Genomic DNA, 17161 nt, shown 5'->3' with positions numbered 1-17161 from the left:
TTCTTCTTCTTCTTAAAAAGTTGTGCAAGGCCAGCCAAAGATAACAATGGGTTTGAGAAGCCTACACTGGGAAGTTGCCTGCAGTTAACTGGCAGATGCTGCTAGAGGAAAGGTCATCTCCAAGAGCCACAGTAAAAGAACACAGGATATGAACTGAAGAGAACCAGTTTCTAGATGGCCAGGGAGTACCTGCCATGAGTCACCAAGAGCAGTGTATGTGGAAGAGAGAATAAGGTTCTTTCAAAGTCACCACAGAAACCTCATACATAAGGGAAAAGGTCTAAAACACTCTAACTGCACACCTAGTCTCAAGAATCTATAGGGCTGGAGAGAGAACTCAGTAGTTAAAAGCACATACTGCTCTTGTAGAAGACCTGAGTTCAGGTCTTCTGTCTTCAATAGGTGCCTATACTCACTCATACATACCCACACACAGAAACACACAAGTACCCATAATTAAAAATTTTAAAAAAGAATAGGGGCTGGAGAGAGTACTCAGTGATTAAGAGCACTGGCTGCTCTTGCAGAGGACCTGAATTGGTTCCCAGCACCCACATGGTAGCTAACAGCCTTTTGTAACTCCAGTTCCATGGGATCTGATACCCTCTTCTGGCCTCCACAGGTACTGCACACAGGTAATGCACTTAACATATGTGCAGGCAAAACACTCATACACATAAAATAAAAATTTTTTTAAATTGCTCTGGAAACTGTTATTGAGCATATTAAAGCTGTAATGATATGCTTCTTCTAAAAAAATAAAAATATTAAAAACAAATTAATTAAAAAGAAACTACTGGGCTGGAGAGATGGCTCAGCAGTTAAGAGCACTGGTTGCTTTTGCAGAGGACCCAGGTTCGATTCCCAGCACCCATATGGTGGCTAACAGCCATCTATAATTCCAGTTTCAGGGGAATCCAACACCATCTCCTGATCTCCTTGGGCACTGCATGACATGGGTGCACTTACAACTGCAGGAAATACACTAATATACATAAAGAATAAAATTAAAACAAAAATATAAATAAAATATTTTAAAAAGAACTACTTATAGTCTACAACTTACAGGTCAGGGTGACAGCACAGAGGACTCAGACTACTGATGCTTAATCTGGGAGACCATGCAGTTATCCTGACCGTTTTCTATCTCATCCTTCAGCAAGGTAAAGGTGTCATCTTACCCAATGGCAAGTCTCCTGTGGTTGGCTCTGCTTATTTTCTTTTTTATGTCTCCCTAGGCCCTACTCACTGGGAAAGTCACTGGGCCTTCACTATGGGCTTCCTTCCCTGTACAGTCCTCCACGACACAGGCCAGCTCTCTGCTCACCCAGTAATAATGCTTTCCTTTCTCTCTCTTGCTCCCCCCCAGAGAGGGCTGCTATCTACAGCTGGCCTGTATGGCTGTCTCAGCTCCTGCCTATTGCCCAGATGACAGTGGTACCTCACCCATCCGTCTTCTTGTTGCCATCCATTGGCCTCACTTTTGATGCTGGCTCACCACAGAGTTCCTGGAGCTGAGTTGGTGTCTCTAACAGGTTTGTGGGTGAAAAGCAGTCAAATAAAGGGTAACACAGGCAACAAAAAACAGAAACTTCTCTAGAACCATCTGAGGACTTGGTATTTTGTCAGAAATAATTAGGGGTAGAGACAGACGAAGTGAGACCTTAGGTCCAAGAGCATCCTGAGACCCGACCTCATCTGCTGACTGATGTGTAAGAAGGCAAAGTCCCTAAAGCTAACCGTTTCCCATTACTGTTAACCCACACCTTCTAGCAGATGACAGGGGAATGACTGAAGCACTATTCAGAACTGCAGAATTTGACTCAAAAGATACAATACATGGGCCATCTGGTGAGTGTAAAATGGTATGACCACTAGGAAGACACTAAGTTTATACCCAGGACATTGCCAGCCACCCAGAGTCTAGGCACAGACCACAAAGAGAGGAAGAACACTCATCCACACAAAAATGTGTACTCAGACATTCTTAGAAACTTTGCACAGCCCAAAACAGATGTTCACCTCTAGGAAAACAGATTGGCAAGATGGAGTATGGATTCATGGTGGAACACCATTCCACAGCGGGAAAACAAGTAATGGCCACAAGAAAACCACAGGGTGGATCACAGAGACATGTTGAGGGAAAGAGGTTAGATGCAAGATTATACACTTAAGTTCAAACTGTAAAATTAATATATGGTAACAGGCCACAGCGCTGGTGAAGATGTAGGGAGGAACTGTGCCATGTGATAATCTTGTAAGGGATTTGAGTACTGGGCTCAGGAATCTGACACACTTCAAATTGGCACACTCAAAGTTTGCACATTTTACAGTAGGTAAATTTTTGCTTTTTAAAAAAAAAGTGCCTAGTACGGTGGCACACACCTTTAATCCCAGCACTTGGGAGGCAGAAGCAAGCAGATCTCCATGAGTCCAAGGCCAGTCTGGTCTACATAGTGAGTTCCAGGCCAGGTGGGGCTACAGGGAAACCCTGTCTCAAAAAGAAAAAAAATCCTAAACTTCACCCACCCAAGGCTCAGGGACCATGGCAGAAGAGGGGACAGAAAGATCCTAAGAGCCAGGGAGGAGGTGCATGACCATATGGAAACTATGGACAAAAGGAACCTGCTCATATGATTCTGTATTAGTCACTTTTCTGTTGCTGTGATAGAAACACTGACCCAAGCAATTTACAGAAGGAAGAGTTTATTTGAGCTTACAATTCCATCATGGCAGGGAGGCATGATGGCTGGAGGTGGCTGGAGCAGGAGCAGCAGAACCTAAGCTCTCACATCATTACACAGGCACAGGAAGCAAGAGAGCAACTGGAGATCTGGCAAGGCTTAAGAACTCTCTAAGCCCACCCCCAGGGACATGCTTCCTCCAGGATAGCCACACCTTCTAAAACCTCCCAAAACAGTGCCACCATCTAAGGACAAAATGTCCAAATACTTGGAGCCTATGGGAGATGCTTTCATTCAAACAATAACAGATTCTACAGCAATGGTGTCAGTAAACTCCGGCAGACAAAAACCCAGCATAGAACTGGGTTCTTACCTGAAGAAATATTGGCAACTGATTGCTGCTAGGTGAAGAAGAGCTGATCTGCCTAAAACAAGGGACTCTAGATAGGCTGACTAGACCTCAGCGGATGGACTTGCACTGGGGAACGGCTGGAGACATTGACGTGACACAGTATGCCTTTACATGGATGACAGAGTATATGGGCTCGGGTGGGGGGGCTATAGGAGGGTGCTGGTAGAGACAGGGGTATAAAGATAATTAAGACTGTTTGAGATGGGGGCTGGAGAGATGGTACAGTGATTAAGAACACTGGTTGTTCTTGCAGAAGACCCTGGTTCGAATCCCAGCACCCACATGGCAGCTAACAATTGTCTGTAACTCCAGTCCCAGGGGATCCAACAGCCATTCTGACCAATGCAGGCATTGCATGACAAGGGTGCACTTACCTACATGCAGGCAATACACACATACACAAAAAATAAAAATAATAAGGCCGGGCGTGGAAATAGCTTGACTTCCTAAAAAAAGGGACTCTAGATTGCCAGACTAGGCTCAGTGGACACACTTGTACTGGAGAATAGTTGGGGACACGGAAAACACAGTGGGCCTTAACAGGGATGACAGAGAATATGGGCACCAGTGAGATGGGGGCGGCTTATGGGAGGAGGCCAGTGAAGATAAAGGTATAAAGATGATAAAGATTATTTGAGATGTTCTATATGAAATACACAAAAATTCAATAAAAACAATTTTTTTAATTAAAAAAAAGCCTTCAAACAGATACTAAACTCTAGATAATGATCAAGATGCATACCCAAGCATTTAGGGGAAAGAACACAAAAGTATGATTTGAATACATCCCACTGAAAAGATGGACCGGAGGACAATGGATGGAAGAAATGGATGGAGATGATATACACAGCACACATGCATGTACAAGCTGCAGCCAGCACAGTACAGATGATGAATATATACATGAGTGTTCACTGTGTACTCTTTTCAGCATTTTTGAAATTTTTTCTCATGAAACCCTAGGGAAGGGCAGTAGCTTCCCAACATTGTGAATAAGCGGTTGAGCCTATTGATCATGGAGGACAGGGTTGAGAGGGCAAAGAATAGGGAAGAGAACATCTCAAACTCCAATTGTTTCAGGAGTTCAAGAAGTGGTAGGCTGGAGAAGAATGAGTAGCTATATAGTAGAGAAAGAGGAAGGGCAATGGGGCCAACTGACCTCCATTTCTGATGGCCATGATCCCTTGATGGAAGTCTTCAAAACTGATCACGCCAAGCCCACTTGGGTCCAAGTACTGAGTTAAGTCCTTCACCTGCAATAGCCAAATGAGAATGTGTTACCCACAGCCTTCACAGAGAGAGGGAGCATGCCAAGCACTGACTCCTTATGATCTACAGAACAGCTCAGAGTTGAAAAGCCACCCACTCCTCCACCCAAAGAGGCAGAGGTAGCCACCACAGCTACTGCAAACACTTTCAGGCTGTCTTGAGAGAAGCTGCCAGTAAGTATCAGTATCTTGAACCATGGAAGTAACATGACAGCTGAGCTTCCCTAGTGGGGAAATCAGTTTTAAGTTCTAGGGACTGTTCCAGCAAGTTCTTAGAATATTTATGTGACGTGCAAACCCACACACTTACTGGGATGGGCTTCTCAGTTGAAGTAAGTCCTTTAGTGGAAAATAACTGAGGCACATAGATCCTTGATATCAATCTTTAAAAGGCAGAAGGGCAACTCACACACATGTGCTACAAATGACATAACTTTTCAAAACAAGATGTGGTTATGAGCCAGACATGGTGGCGCACACCTTTAATCCCAGCACTCAGGAGACAGAGGCAGGTGGATCTCTATGAGTTCAAGGCCAGTCTGGTCTACATAATGAGTTCCAAGCCAGTTGGAGCTACAGGGAGACCCCTGTCTCAAAAAGACGAAAAAAAAAAAAAAAAAAAAAAAAAAAAAAAGATGTGGTTATGTTGCCAGGAATATAAGGTAGATCTCACCAAAATTTTTGAAAGCAGGACAGGTTGACTCACACACCTGTAATCCTAGCATTCCAGATGTTATAGCAGGAGGATTGTCTTGAGTTCAAAACCAGTTTGGCTTATATAATGACTTTGAGGCCAGGTTGGGCTACAGAATAACACCCTATCCAAAATAACTCATTTGGCTTCAAAAGGCAAGATTAATAAAATCAAAACAACATGACAACAACTAGGAGAAAGTATTTGCAAATCATGTGTCTGACAAAGGACTTGAAACCAGAATATACAGATAAATCTTAATTCAGTAAGAAAAGGCAATGTAAATGTTGTAAATGAGCAAGAGATTTAAGAAAATATTCCATCAAAAAAGAATACAAAGGGGCTGGAGAGATGGCTCAGCAGCTAAGAACACTGGCTGCTCTTGCAGAAGATCCCCGCAACTCCAGTTCCAGGGGATCTGACACCCTCTTCTTTCCTCCACAGGTACTGTATATGACAGGGGTGCACTTACATACAAGCAGGCAATACACGCATACACATAAAATAAAAATAATATATATTTTTTATTTATTATTTTTATTTTATGTGTATGCGTGTATTGCCTGCATGCCAGTAAATGCACCCATGTCATGCAATGCCTGCATTGTTCAGAAGAGGCTGTTGGATCCCCTGGGACTGGAGTTACAGACAGTTGTTAGCTGCCATGTGGGTGCTGGAATTCGAACCCGGGTCTTCTGCAAGAACAACCAGTGTTCTTAACCACTGAGCCATCTCTCCAGCCCCAAAACAAAATATTTTTTAAAAGATTTATTTTTATGTATGTGTTTGCCTGCATGTATGTATATATGCCACATGTGTGCCTGGTGCCCGTGAAGGCCAGAAGAGAGTGTGGGATCCCCTGGAACTGTAGTTACATGTGGTCGTGAGCCATCATGCGGGTGCTAGGAACAAAACCTGGGTCCTCTGCAAGAGCAGCCAGTACTCTTAACTGCTGAGCTATCTCTCCAGCCCTGAAGTGACTTGAAAGAGAAAGCTAGATTATCACTAAGCTTTTTGGAAGCAATGTCAGATAACAGATATTCTAATGCCATCATACCAAGTACTGTTAAGATCTGGGATCTTTAAGAAAGGAGAAAAAGGCCATGGGTGGTGGCCTCCCAGCACTAGGGAGGCGGAGGCAAGTAGATCTCCATGAGTCCAGGCCAGACTGGTCTACAAAGGGAGTTCTAGACCAGCCAGAACTACATAGTGAAATCGTGTCTCAAAAAAACAACAAAGGAGGCTGGAGAGAGGGCTCAGCAGTTAAGAGCACTGGCTGCTCTTGCAGAGGACCCAGGTTTGATTCCCAGCACCCAAATGGCAGCTAACAACTGTCTGTAGCTCCAGTTCCGGGGATCCGACACCCTCTTCTGACCTCTCCAAGCACTGAATGCATATGGTATACTTACATATATGTAGGCAAAACACCCATACACATAAAATAAAAATAAATAAAAGAGAAAAAGTAACAAAAAAGAAAGAAAAGAAGGAGAAAACAATGTAAGACTAAACATGTTAGACAAACTCTCTGTACCAGAGACTGGGTGATCTACAGGAACAGACATCTCTTTCTCACATTCTGGACACTGGAACCCCAAGATGGAGATGCCAGCATGGAATGTCTGGCAAAAGCTGTACCTCCACAGGGCAAAAGAGTAGTAGGGAACAATTGTGCTCCCTTGCACAGGGGCTGTGTCAGGCCATGCCCTCAGGACTATCTCCTAAAGGCCTCACGATTCTTAGCACCATCACAGTGTTCAGTGGTGTGTTAAAGGACATTCATACCACAGCAGCCTATGAATTTGAATTTAAGCAGCACCATGAACTCAGAATGTATTTAAAAACAAAAACAAGCTGGGCATGGTGGTGCACGCCTTTAATCCCAGCACTCCAGAGGCAGAGGAAGGCGGTTCTCCATGAGTTCAAGGCCAGCCTGGTCTACATAGTGAGTTACAGAACAGCTGGGGCTACAGGGAGACCCTGTCTCAAAAAGACCAAAAAACAAACAAACAAAAAAAAACCCTAAGAAACAAACACATGGTTCATTGGTTAAGAGCACTTACTGCTCCATCAGAAGTACAGAGTTTGGATCTCAGCACCCATATCAGGCAGCTCACAAACGCCTGTAACTCCAACTCCACAGTATCCAATGCCCACTTCTGGCTTCTGTAGGCAGACATACACATACAACCACAAATAAATCTTAAAAAAAAATCTTAAACCTGGGTGTAATCCCAGCTACTCTAGAGGCTAAGGATATAAGATCACAATTTTAATGAACAGCCTCAGCAGTTTAGTAAAACTTTGTCTCAAAATAAAAAGTAGACATGAGGTGGGACATGGTGCACACCTTTAATCCCAGCACTTAGGAGGTAGAGGCAAAGGCAGAGGCAGATAGTCTAGTCTACAGAATGAGTTCCAGGCCAGCCAGGGCTACAAATTGAGACCCTGTCTCAAAAAAAAAAAAAAAACCTAAAGAAGCAGAGGTGCTAGTGAGCTGCTACTAGCATCCAAACCTGAAGTTCAATCCACAGATCAAACTGGTGAACTGGCTCAGCAAACTTCCCTAAGTTACTCCATTTTGTTCAGAGCCATTTCAGCAGCAACTTTGCTCCACACCAAAAGGAAAAGGGGGGCAACCTTGGGCCTTGGAAAATTGCCCTTGCCATGAATCATGGAATGTGATAATTCCAGACATTATACATTTTTACTAACCAGCTTGTTTTGCTTCTGTAATCTGCTTGGTGTCTTGGGTCGCCTTGACACAGGGCATAAGACCACCCTTGTTATCTTGTTATTGTATGACCACCTGGAAGTCATTTACCTTGACTGTCTTATTATACTTATTATGGCTAAAACAGTTGGCTAGTTTTAAGGTCACAAAGGTGATTGCCAAGTTATATGACTGTATTACTTGTCTGTATAATGATTGGTTGTTAATTAATAGAGTCAAAATTCTGCTATGTTGTACAAACCTGATTGGTTCACAAATGTCCTGTTTTAATAATAATTCTGTAATCCTATAAAAACTCTGACCTGACAATCACCAGGGCTGCTTCTACTCCCGAGATAGACAGCCCGGCCGGTCGAAAATTAAAATTTACCTTGCTACTTTTCTTAAAGTGGTGTTGGTGATTTTTTTACGAACTCTGACCTATAACAACTGGCAGAAGTAAATCAACTCCCAAGAACTGTCTTCTGACTGCCACAAACACACTATGACACAGGGTGCCTATACATACACACATACACATATACACACACCCCACACACACACACAGACTAATTTCTTTTTAAGTAAAATCAATTATGGATGTGGGGTGATGGTGCTTGCAATCCTAGTACTTGGAGGGAAGGAAATGGGACTATGGTTTAACTTTCTTGTAGCTGTTGTAATATTTTGAAATTCTTTCAAAAGCAATGTCTTAGATAAACCTACTGAAGCATTTGGAGACACCTCAAAGGAAAGCAGACTCAGTTGTGTTATTTACATTTCATCTCCCACTGAAAGAAGCAGGATCACTGGTGAGACACTGGAAATGTGCCAGCTGAGTGTGGAGCCCGGGGTCATGTCTGAGAGCAAAGCAGCTATCAAAACTGTATCATACAACAGGACTCAGGAGTCAATGTAAAGAGCTTCCAGAGCCTACCAGAACACAGACAAGAAGGACAACTGCAACAAACACATCAAGTGTTCCTCAGTCCCTGTGGGCTTAAGTAGGGTAAAGTGATTATGAGGGAGCCAAGTCACTGGGTGAAAAACCAGTAAACAAAAGAAGCCTAGCATCCAGCCATCCAGTCCTGAGCAAGCTACTGTCCCACAACCAAACAGCAGATGGCGCGATCTCAACCCTGCAGACAAAGGAGGAGTGACAGCTGCTATATCTTCAATCCCTAACAGAGTAACCTAACTTCACCCAGCACTAGGCCTCATGACCAGACATTGACAACCAAGCTACCACCTGACAGGAAGAAAAGCGACCAAAGGAACATCTTTTTACATCCTAGCAACTAAATCAGCAAATCCAGCCCAGGAGAAGTTTGACAGGGATTGAAAATGACATGCTGATTTCAAGAAAGGAAGACAAGCCAGCCGTGGTGTCTCATGCCTTTAGTCCCAGCACTGGGAGGCAGAGGCAGGCAGTTCTCAGAGGCAGGCGGATCTCTGTGAGTTCAAGGCCAGCCTGGTCTACATATTGAGTTCCAGGACAGCTGGGACTACAGGGAGACCAAAAAAAAAAAAAAAAAAAAAAAAAAAGAAAGAAAGAAAAGAAAAAAGAAAGGAAGACAACCAGGACCCCTTGTTCTCAGAGACTTGCATGACTCATCAGACCAGCACCACAAGGGTACTTTCATGGATCCTGACTCAATCATGCAGCTCAAAATCCTCACAGAGGAGCTTGTGAGGTAGCTCAGTTGGTAAAGCTTTTGCCATATAAGCATGAAGACCTGAGTTTGATCCCCAGCACTCACATAAAATAAAAGCAGGATACAACAGCATGCACCTATAATCCCAGCACTGGAGATGTGGAGATAGGAGGAACCCTGAGGCTTGCTGGCCAGCCAGTTTACCTGAACCAGTGAGCTCCATGTTCAGCGAGAGACCCTGTCTCAAAAAAAAATAGGTGGACAAAAATTAAAGGAGACACACAATGTCAACCTGTGGCCTCCACACCTGCACACATGTGCAGGCCCATACGCAAACATATACACCTTAAGGCAACTAGAAATTTGAATACTTATTGAATATTAATGACATGGAGCGCTATTTTTTTTAGATTTGACAATATTTCAGAGCACTGTTTTCTAGATATACTTATTGATATATCCAGAGATACTTCAAAAATCTGGGGCTGAGGATGTACCTTAGTTGAAAGAGTGCCTGCCTAACATGGAGGAAGTCCTGGGTTTCATCCACAGCCAGTCATGGTGGTACACACCTTTAATAGATAGCGCTTGGGAGGATGAGGAGGAATTCAAGGTTATCCTGGGTGACATGAATTGAGGCCATCTTAGGATACATGAGACCCTGTGTTTCAAAATAAATAAAAGTGTGTGTGTACAGAAATGACTCTCCTCACTTTCTACGGGTATGGACTCTTCTATAAACAAAAACAAAATGAAGGAGGGGTTTGAGTGGGAGGATGGACACTGACTAAGGAGAGTTCTGTTCAGAGTTCAGGAAGGATCATACAGAAAACTCCCAGAAAGGTGGATGGGGTGTGTGAATCAGGAGTGGATAAGCATGGTTCATCTATTTCATGGCAGCTAACACTACAGCTGCACTAGTCCTGACTAAGGCCATGCCCATCAATCCACAAAGCCTAGATACCGTCAGGCTACCTCTGCTTGGCAGCTGGCACATACAACATAGCCATGAGCCACCAGAACACCTCACAGAGGTCCTGTCCAGGAAGAGTGGCAGGCAAACCAAGACCCCCTTGCAGTGATACCCCACATGGCACTCCTGACACACACCAAGCATGGTCTTTGTTCCTCCTTATACCACTCCTCTTTGTGGATGCATCTAAGGAGCCTCAGGTCAGGCAAATAGGGACAGGAATATCAAGTGGCCAGAACCCAAACCAGAAGCAAAGGAAAGGGGCTTTGGAAGTACATACAGTTGCAAGAAACAGCAATGGATAGCTGAAAATAGAAGAGCAAAGAGGCTACCTATTTCATAAAGTCACAGAGAAAGGGAACAGGGCAACGAAGGCAGCATCAAGAATGATCAAAGCCACAACCAATGGCAGTGCTACAAGTGCAAGGAGTGACAGCTCAAGTGAGACTGAAGGGAGCCCAGTGAGGGGATGGTGGCAGAACTCTGAAGATCAATCAGGTGGAAAAACAGAAGAAGCAGCTAAATAGCAGTAGAGACATATCTCTATGTCCTCTGGGGACTCCAGCAAGACATCAATAAAGATGTTAAGCAGTCCATTAAATGTCTCAAGTCCAAAAGCCAAGGCACGATCCTGAAAATCTAGACTTAAGGGCACCAGAGACAAAACCCTGAAAGAACCAGGTTATCATGCCCTGCCCACTCACCATCAGTCATGTGCAACATCAAGTCAGACTCCAAGAAGCCCCAGCTGACTGGTTCCAACAGTTCAGGCTCTCAAGCCAGACAACAATCTCCTCCACAGTGGCACCTTAGGGCCCTGTGTGTTAGTGTGATACTAAGCTTGGAAGTCCATTTACCAGCTGATTTCTTGGACACAAATGAACCAAGGTATCAAATGCCTCCTGTCTTACCTCACAGAAGTCTTGATTTCTAAGCAAAGTAAGCCTGGAGAATCCTGAATCCTGCCATTTCCTGAAGGATTATCTGATCCAGAACCCAGACTGGTCACTCTATCCTTGGGACACCTAAGAATATCAACAAAGCTACTAGCAGGACACCAGGTACTGTGGTGTTCATTCTGAAACCCCAGCCAAATACTTTTTAAGCAAATCATTAACTAGGAGCAGGCCCTTTCATATGTCACCATGTTAGAGCAGCCAAGGCGGAAACAAAGTATATTCTTTCTTATGGGTTGTTTTTGTCATTCGTTTTGTTTTGTTTTATTTTTTAAGACACAGTCTCTCTGCTGTGTAGACCAGGCTGGTTTCAAGCTTGTAGTGGTCCTGTCTATACAACCTGGATACTAAGATTACTGGAGTGCACCACTATACTCAGCCCTGAAACTATACTTTTGCTGTTGTACTTTTCGAGACAGGGTCTCCCTGTATTCTCAGCTGGCCTGGAACTTGCTAGGTAGACCAGGCTGGCCTTGAACTTACAGAGAGATCCACCTGCCTGTGTCTCCTGAGTGCTGGGATTAAAGGTGTGTGCCACCATGCCTGGCTTGAAACTATACATTAAAAAAAAACTTTTAATGGTCAGGCGTGGTGGCGCACACCTTTAATCCCAGCACTTAGGAGGCAGAGGCAGGCGCACGCCTTTAATCCCAGCACTCAGGAAGCAGAGGCAGGCAGATCTCTGTGAGTTCAAAGCCAGCCTGGTCTATATAGTGAGTTCCAGGACAGCTGGGGCTATAGGGAGACCCTGTTTCAAAAAGACCCAAAAAACAAACAAAAAAAAAAACTTTTAATTTTATTTAAATTATTTATGTATATGTGTATGTACAAGCATATGTATATGCTACAGCACACATGTGGAAGTCAGTTCTCTCTTTCCACCATGTGTCTTGGGGATCAAACTCAGGTCATCATTTTTGGCAGGAAACACCTTTACCCACTGAGCCATCTTGCCAGCCCTCAAAGTCTACAATCTAAAAATTCTATTTTAAGTCAGGCTAAAGCAAGTAGATCAAGAATTTGAGACCATTACTTGGGTGAGGTGGGACATACCTTTAATCCCAGCATTTGGGACACAGGGGCAGGCAGATCTCTAAGCCTTAGGTCAGCCTGGCCTACAGAGTGAGTTCTAGGTCAGCCAGGCCTACATAGCAAGATCCTGTCTCAAAAAAAGTTTGAGACTAGTCTGGACTATATGCAGAAACTTAATCTCCAAAATCAATAATTCTTTTAAAATGTTATTTTAGGCTGGAGAGATTGCTCAGTGGTTAAGAGCACTGGCTACTCTTGCAGAGGACCTGGGTTCAGTTCTCAGCACCCACATAACAGTTAACAACCTTCTGTAACTCCAGTTTCAGGCTATGTGATGCCCTCTTCTGGCCTCTGTGGGAACTGCACAAACATGGTACACTTACATATATGTTGGAAAAACACTCATACATAACAATAAAACACTAAAAATATTTAAGTGTTATTTTCAGGCCACTGAGATCATTCAGAGGGTAAAGATGCTTGCTGCCAAGCCTTAACACCTGAGTTTGAGTCCAAGAAGCCATATGGTAGATGGAAAGAACCAATTTCCACAAGTTATTCTCTGATCTCCAAACACATGCCATGACAAGCACATGCATGCATACACACACACACACACACACACACACACACACAGAAAATGGTTTTAAAATTTGGAGGAATTTAGTTAGTTTTATCTTACATGTATGAGTGTTTTACCTACATTTATCTAAGTACACCCATGTATGCAATACCCATAGAGGCCAGAAGAGAGTACTGTTGGATCCCCTAGAACTGGAGTTATGGACAGTTGTTAGTCGCCATGTGAGTGCTGGGAGTTAAACCTGTGTCCTCTGCAAGAAAAGTCAGTGCTCTTAACCCCTGAGCCATTTCTCCAGTCCTAAAATAAATAAATGCAAAAAAATTTTAAACTTTATTTTCTTCATAATCTGGAGAACAAATCAACTACCAGAGATCTGAAGAATTACAGACAGTCTAATTTATCCAAACCTAGGGTGCTACATTTGGTAGGCAGCTTACAAAAAGGGCAAAACAGTGAACACAACCCACCCTTTCCTGCAGAATACAGCACCACCAGAAAATTAGCCAAGAAACATAAGCCAGAGTCAAAACAAAAACAAAAAAACAACAAAAAAAAAAACTCCAAAAACTAAAAAGTGAACAGTCACAGAATCACCACAGGAGAGGAAGTCAGTCTAAGCCACAAGAGATGGCACTGGCTCCTAAATATGAGAAAAAATTTAACAGAAAATCATACAGTTTCTACTACAGATTGTGAAACACAGTTCACTGATCTGAGAGTGAAGGAACACCATCTACTAGCCCTGGTTCTGAGGAACGCCATCCACTAGCCCTGGTTCTGAGGAATGCCATAGTTATCTGTAGAAATTACCCTGTAAGGGAGAAACCATCCCCATGTTCCCATTTAGTTATCATGAGTAAACTGAACATCTTCAATGTGGTACATTTTATCATAAGTTATGGTGATAACAGGCAAGAGTCCCTGGGGGCCCCCTTTCCCTGTGCTTAAACCTCACTATATCAGCAAGGGCAAGAGAAGCACTCTGGACTTCCAACCACAGGCAATTTCCTAAAGATTGCACTGAAGGGCTAGGGCTCCTTTTGGCTCAGTTAAGTAGAGTGCCTACCTAGCATTGCACAAAGGCCTGAGATCCCCCAGAATCCTATGAAACCAGGCATGGTAGTGTGAGCCTATAGCACTGGGAAGGTGAAGGCAAAAGGATTAGGAAATTCAAGGTAATCTTCAACTACACAGTGAATTTGAGGTCAGCTTGGGCTACATTAAACCTTGTGTCAAAAAACAAACACAAAATTGCAAACAAACAAACAACAACAACAACAAAATCCACATTCATGCAAAGATCACACAAGCCTGAAGCTGGCCTACCTTCTAACACCTACTCTTCCTTCTAACAACCTGCCAAAGCAGCTAGGCATGTATGTAGCAGATTCCCCTGCTGCTCATCAGGTGATACCTCACACACCTTGTGCTGAACCAGCTTGTACCCAACCAGGACCTGAATAGACTAGCTCACATCCAAGTCTCCAGAATCCTCAGGCCACTAAAAGCCCCATCTGACCTTGGAGTTCCAGTCAGCATCAGCTGTTAAGACACCACTTCTACCTTTTCTTGGGTTCTGGAGAGGAACAAAAATCTTTTATTTTTTTTTTTAATTTTACGTGTATGTTATGCTTGTATATATCCAGGTGCACCCATGTCGTACAATGTCTGTGGAGGACAAAAGAGTACTGGGACTCAAACCCGGATCTTCTGTAAGAAGAGTGAGTGTTCTTATCCACTGAGGCATCTCTCCAGCCCCAAATCATTTTTTATAATATCATAAAAGACTGGGAAAGAAATTACAAAAGCTGGAGATGTAACTCAGTTGGTAGAGTGCTTACCTACCACACATAAAGCCCTGAATTGAATCTCCACCACCAAATGAAACAGATGTGGTGTTGTACACCCATATCCCAGCTCCTGAGAAGAAAAAGCAGGAAAATCAGTTCCCAGCACCCACATATGGTAGCTCACAACCACCTGTAACTTCAGTTCCAGAGGATTTGACACCCTCTTCTGACCTCTAAGGGCATTACACGACATAGGTGCACTTACATGCATGCAGGTAATACACTCATACACATAAAATGAAAATAAACTTAAAAAATTTTTAAAAATCAAATAACAAAAACAAGAACAAAACTAACTCAATTCCAAACAGAGAAACACTCCTGTGAATGGCATAAAAACCTTCTGCTGAACTCAGGCAAACCACAGGAATGAGATATGAGGGGCGTTCCATCTAGCTAGTATAACACTTTAACACTTTATAGCCTAAGCTGCTCTAGAACCCAGGATCCTATCACAGCCTCCCACGTGCTAAGATTAGGGTTATAGGGTGTTCAGTATTCTTCATAAAACAGTATTTCTTGGATGGGCATGGTGATACATGTCTATAACCCCAGTACTCAGAAGGCCAAATAGGAAGACTGCCTCAAGTTCCAAGGCTATACAGTAAGACCCTGTCTCAAACAAACAAACTAAACCTTTTACAGAGATTTCTCTAGATAAGCAGAAACTTTTTTTTTTTTTTTTTTTTGGTTTTTTTGAGACAGGGTCTCTCTGTAGCCTCAGCTAGAATTTTTTTTTTTTTTTAATTGACTAGGCCCAGTACTCAGGTGGCAGAGGCAGACAGAGCTCTGTGAGTTCTAGGCCAGTCAAGTCTACATAGTAAGATCCTGTCTCAGAAAAAAAAGAAAAAGTGACTTGAGGCTGGGAGGATGGCTCAGTAGGTAAAAGTTCTTGCTGCCAAACTTGAAGATCCCCTGGGACCCACATGGTAGAAGGAGAAAACTGATTCCCACAAATTGTTCTCTTACCTCTGCATGCCCATATGACAGAAATGCAGAGACACAAATAAACAAATAAAATGTAAAAATAACTAGCTTTGCCAGGCATGGTGGCACACACCTTTAATCCCAACACTTAGGAGGCAGAGGCAGGTGGATCTCTGTGAGTTCAAGGCCAGTCTGGTCTACATAGTGAGTTCCAGGACAGCTGGGGCTACAAGGAGACCCTGTCTCAAAAAGACCAAAATAAATAAATAAATAAAAACAACTGGCTTTGTAAACACAAAACAAAGAATTTGCTGGTGGTGGAACACACCTTTAGTTCCAGAACTCAGGAGGCAGAAGCAACTCTTTAAGTTGGAGGACATTCTCATTTACATAGCAAGTTCCAGGTCAGTCAGAGCTACATAGTGAGACCTTGTTTAAAAACAAAAACAAAATAAAACATAAGACCTTAGCAACCACACTGAAGTTACTGGGTGTTACTGGGGAAAATGATGTCATTAGAGTAAATCTGAGCATCTGTTTTCTTGACAACTTAAAGGCAATGTGCTTATTCCTAAACTTATATCTGAAAGACAGGTAGGTTAAATACTGTAAGGTTTCCTAACACTGAATGTGCTCATTTAGAGCTCAGCTTCTCTCAGGACAAAAATAGCTTCCTGAATCACCAGGCAGAGATGTGATGATTGCCTGTGAGGATCAGCCTATTTGTAAGGATAAAAGTGTCTCACATGGAAAAGCCTACTCCAAGGGCCCTGGAAAGAGGCTTATCACATGTTGGAGAACCCATCTGTACCCAGGTTAAAAGGTCTTCAGCTGTGCCTGTCCTTCAGTAGGAGAAGCAAACTTAGCAGCCAGCACTTGTGTAGGACAGCAGAAGGGTTTCCTCTTACCAATAGGCTCTGAAATGCAGCTAAAGGCCTCATTCAGCCCTCCCTTAAATCTTTTTTTATTTTTTAAGCTGCATTTTGTGAGTGTGTGCATGCAACACAGTACACGTATGGAAGTTAGACAGTAACTTTCAGAAGTCAGTTCTCTCCTTGCCATTATGTGAGTCCTGGGGATCAAACTCAAGTTACCAAGCTTGACAGCAAAAGCATTTACCTGCTGAGCCATCATGCAGGCCCACCTCCTTTAAATCTTCTCCTCAGACCAGACATTGTATCTGAGCACCATGTCAGGCAGCTCAAAATGCCTCCAGCTCCAAGAAATTCTCTTCCTGCATCCATGGGTGCAAACACACATGCTCAAAAACACACATGCATGAATACACACACATAACACTCCCACAGATACACATTTTTTTAAAATCTCCTCAGCTTCAGGTTTTGTTAGAGGATCTTCTTGGTACAGGAGGGAAAGGGTGATAAGGCAGAGGCAGGAGTCTGAACTCCAGAAT

General features: G+C 43.2%; 1 protein-coding gene across 10 annotated transcripts in view; it reads right to left on the bottom strand.

Moving 5' to 3' along the window:
- Positions 1-17161, bottom strand: part of Rab11fip3 (RAB11 family interacting protein 3) — a 97125-nt gene that overhangs the window by 48463 nt on the left and 31501 nt on the right. For 9 of the 10 annotated variants that reach the window (XM_008856099.3, XM_008856101.3, XM_008856104.3 and 6 more), the window contains exon 2: positions 4256-4349. The exons of the other annotated variant lie outside the window; for it this stretch is intronic. In XM_008856099.3, coding sequence (XP_008854321.1) covers positions 4256-4349 — 94 coding nt within the window. The remainder of the gene's footprint in view (positions 1-4255; positions 4350-17161) is intronic. 10 annotated transcript variants of the gene reach the window in all.

The sequence above is a fragment of the Nannospalax galili genome, unplaced genomic scaffold (assembly GCF_000622305.1).
Source record: "Nannospalax galili isolate Female #2095 unplaced genomic scaffold, S.galili_v1.0 scaffold668, whole genome shotgun sequence".
In the NCBI taxonomy this organism is placed as follows: Eukaryota; Metazoa; Chordata; class Mammalia; order Rodentia; family Spalacidae; genus Nannospalax; species Nannospalax galili.
The sequence above is the reverse complement of the archived record's forward strand: the minus strand, read 5'-3'. Positions and strand labels throughout refer to the sequence as shown.